At 49.7% G+C, this 3,355-nt stretch overlaps 1 protein-coding gene across 1 annotated transcript; it reads left to right on the forward strand.

The window, feature by feature from the left end:
- Positions 1–299: 299 nt before the first annotated feature.
- LOC124272342 (leucine-rich repeat extensin-like protein 5) lies at positions 300–1,748 on the forward strand. Its single transcript, XM_046707517.1, has one exon. The coding sequence runs from the start codon at positions 300–302 to the stop codon at positions 1,746–1,748; it is 1,449 nt and encodes a 482-aa protein (XP_046563473.1).
- The last annotated feature ends 1,607 nt before the right edge of the window (positions 1,749–3,355 follow it).

Here is a 3,355-nt window from a genome sequence, read left to right on the forward strand (position 1 = left end):
AACTTTACTGGCGGTGTATAATACTGTTATATGGATCTCTGGAGAACATGTTGCGACTAAAGCACGTTTGGATAGTGATTATATGAAAGAGTGACCGTAACATCTCCATCTATAGAAGCTGCATTCGGTAACCGATTCTTTATTACACTTGACTTGGAGTTGCTGCAGAGTCACATCCCCTTCCACCAAGCAGCACAAGATTATAGCTTAGAATAGAAACTCACTTTAAATGACTATGGCAGTGTAATCAGAGCAAACGATGACACAGCAGCTAGCTATTCTATTGACTGGTGTACGATATGGTAACAGGCTCTGAATTAGCAAGGCACATTCCCGATCAGTATACTTGGACTTTATCTATCGCATATGATCTAGTGCTTTGCCATCGCACGATCACCACTCCACTGGCCACCCAACCACTCAACTGGCCACCCCACCGCTCTATTGGCCACCCCACAACTCATCTGGCCACCCCACCACTAAACTGCCCGCCTCAACACTCTACTGGCCACACCAACACTCAACTGCCCGCCCCACCCCTCTACTGGCCACCCCACCACTCAACTGCCCGCCTCAACACTCTACTGGCCACACCAACACTCAACTGCCTGCGCCCCAACACTCAACTGCCCGCCCCACCCTCTACTGGCCACACCAACACTCAACTGCCCGCCCCACCGCTCTACTGGCCACACCAACACTCAACTGCCCGCCACACCGCTCTACTGGCCACCAACAACTGCCCGCCCCACCACCCAATGACCGAACCAACACTCAACTGCCCGCCCCACCGCTCTACTGGCCACACCAACACTCAACTGCCCGCCCCACCCCTCTACTGGCCACCCCACCACTCAACTGCCCGCCCTGCTCCTCTACTGGCCACACCAACACTCAACTGCCTGCCCCACCCCTCTACTGGCCACACCAACACTCAACTGCCCGCCCCACCGCTCTACTGGCCACACCCAACACTCAACTGCCCGCCACACCACTCCAATGACCGAACCAACACTCAACTGCCTGCCCCACTTTCTACTGGCCACACCACTCCAATGACCGAACCAACACTCCAACTGCCCGCCCTGCTCCTCTACTGGCCACACCAACACTCAACTGCCCGCCCCACCCTCTACTGGCCACCCCACCACTCAACTGCCCGCCCCACCCTCTACTGGCCACCCCACCACTCAACTGCCCGCCCTGCCTCTACTGGCCACACCAACACTCAACTGCCCGCCCCACCCTCTACTGGCCACACCAACACTCAACTGCCCGCCCCACCGCTCTACTGGCCACACCAACACTCAACTGCCCGCCACACCACTCCAATGACCGAACCAACACTCAACTGCCCGCCCCACTCCTCTACTGGCCACACCACTCCAATGACCGAACCAACACTCAACTGCCCGCCCTGCTCCTCTACTGGCCACACCAACACTCAACTGCCCGCCCCACCCTCTACTGGCCACACCAACACTCAACTGCCCGCCCCACCGCTCTACTGGCCACACCAACACTCAACTGCCCGCCCCACCACTCTACTGGCCACACCAACACTCAACTGCCCGCCCCACCACTCAAATGGCCATCCCACCGCTGTACTGGCCACCCCACCACTCAACTGCCCGCCCCACTACTCTACTGACCGCCCCACTTCTCTACTGGCCATCCCACTCAACTGTCCATCTCATCACTCAACTGCCCATCTCATCACTCAACTGTCCATCTCACCATCCTCCTAGCCACTTCACTACATCGCTGGCCACCCCACCGCTTCGCTGTTTCTGTGAAGTTCAATAAAGCAAACATGCTTACCTTATATAATGTTGTATTATTATGATGGCCAAAATAATAATATTGTGGGCAAAATTCCTCCCTTGCAAAGATAGTGGTGGGCAGTGTTCCTAGTGGGCAAAGTTCATCTGGGCAAAGCTGCGTGCACCCTCAAACAGGCCATGGTGGGGCATAACTATTACATTTTAATGTACATGTACCTCTGTTCAGCTGTGAGTCTTTTATTAATGTATTTTTTACATCATTTTTATGAAGCAGGAGGTTTAGAAGCCGGCCACAATAGGTTAGATGTACTTGAGATAATATCAGCTGTCAGCCTACGCCTTTTACCTCCGAGTGGAACACAAACAACCCAAACCGGTGTTGGGCGTGACTCAGGAGCTGTGTGCACACATGTTTATCTACTGGAACTCACACTCAGATGATCATTGCGCGGGTCAACAATAACGACATGTCCACATAAAGCGTGGAATCTTATTCTGCATTTCCAGCACTATATATTTATATTTAAATAGAAACACACTATTATATTGAACAAACCACGTGTGTCCATCACCTACAGCTGGCGTAAAGCGTCCTCCACGTGTGTCCATCACCTACAGCTGGAGTAAAGCGTCCTCCACGTGTGTCCATCACCTACAACAGGCGTAAAGCGTCCTCCACGTGTGTCCATCACCAACAGCTGGCGTAAAGCGTCCTCCAGGTGTGTCCATCACCTACGGCTGGAGTAAAGCGTCCTCCGCGTGTGTCCTTCACTCACAGATGTAAATGTATCATTGTTTTGGTGTATCCGTCACTCACAACAATAATTGTTCAGCCCACGTGCGTACACCCTCCATATGTGCCCTTTATACACTACTAGATAATTATAATATACAGAAGTTATGTACAAAATATAATTATTATATACAGAAGTTATGTACAAAATATAATTGTATAAACATGTATGTTGTCCTCATACAGTCCATTATCTTCAGTTAACAAAGTGTTGTCTACAAGTATCCATTTCCTACAGATAAATAATTGTGTTGCACAAGAAAATAAATGATCATAATGATAAACGTTTGTGATTGCATATACACAAACGTAATTAACATAATGAAACCTGGGTTAACATTTTTCAAACAACAATCTGAAAGTACTTGATGCCGTTTCTCGAATTTGTCCAGTTTCCAAACATCCCAGAAAAAGCCATGTCTACGTAATTCCTGCTCTGTGAAACTCGGAATTTACAACTGACCCGTCAAATAGTCCACACATTCGGTAACATCTTCGTTTTATTTGCCGTTTCCATTCTATATTCCGGTCCAGGCATTTGCTTGTAGATAATACAACCCCACATATTCAATCCCAGGTCGTCTCGAATCAGAACGCGTGTATATGCCAGCGCCACACCCAACCCCAACCCCACCCCCACCCCCACCCCCGGCCTATATTTGAGACAATAATTCACACTCTCGCAGTCACAATCGTGGAAAGAAACAATTTTTGTATCTTTAATGGACTACACAGTAATTTATTATGATAATTTTTGCTGGCATTGTACTACTTAACG

This window comes from Haliotis rubra, unplaced genomic scaffold (genome assembly GCF_003918875.1).
Source record: "Haliotis rubra isolate DU_JTF1 unplaced genomic scaffold, ASM391887v1 Scf169, whole genome shotgun sequence".
In the NCBI taxonomy this organism is placed as follows: Eukaryota; Metazoa; Mollusca; class Gastropoda; order Lepetellida; family Haliotidae; genus Haliotis; species Haliotis rubra.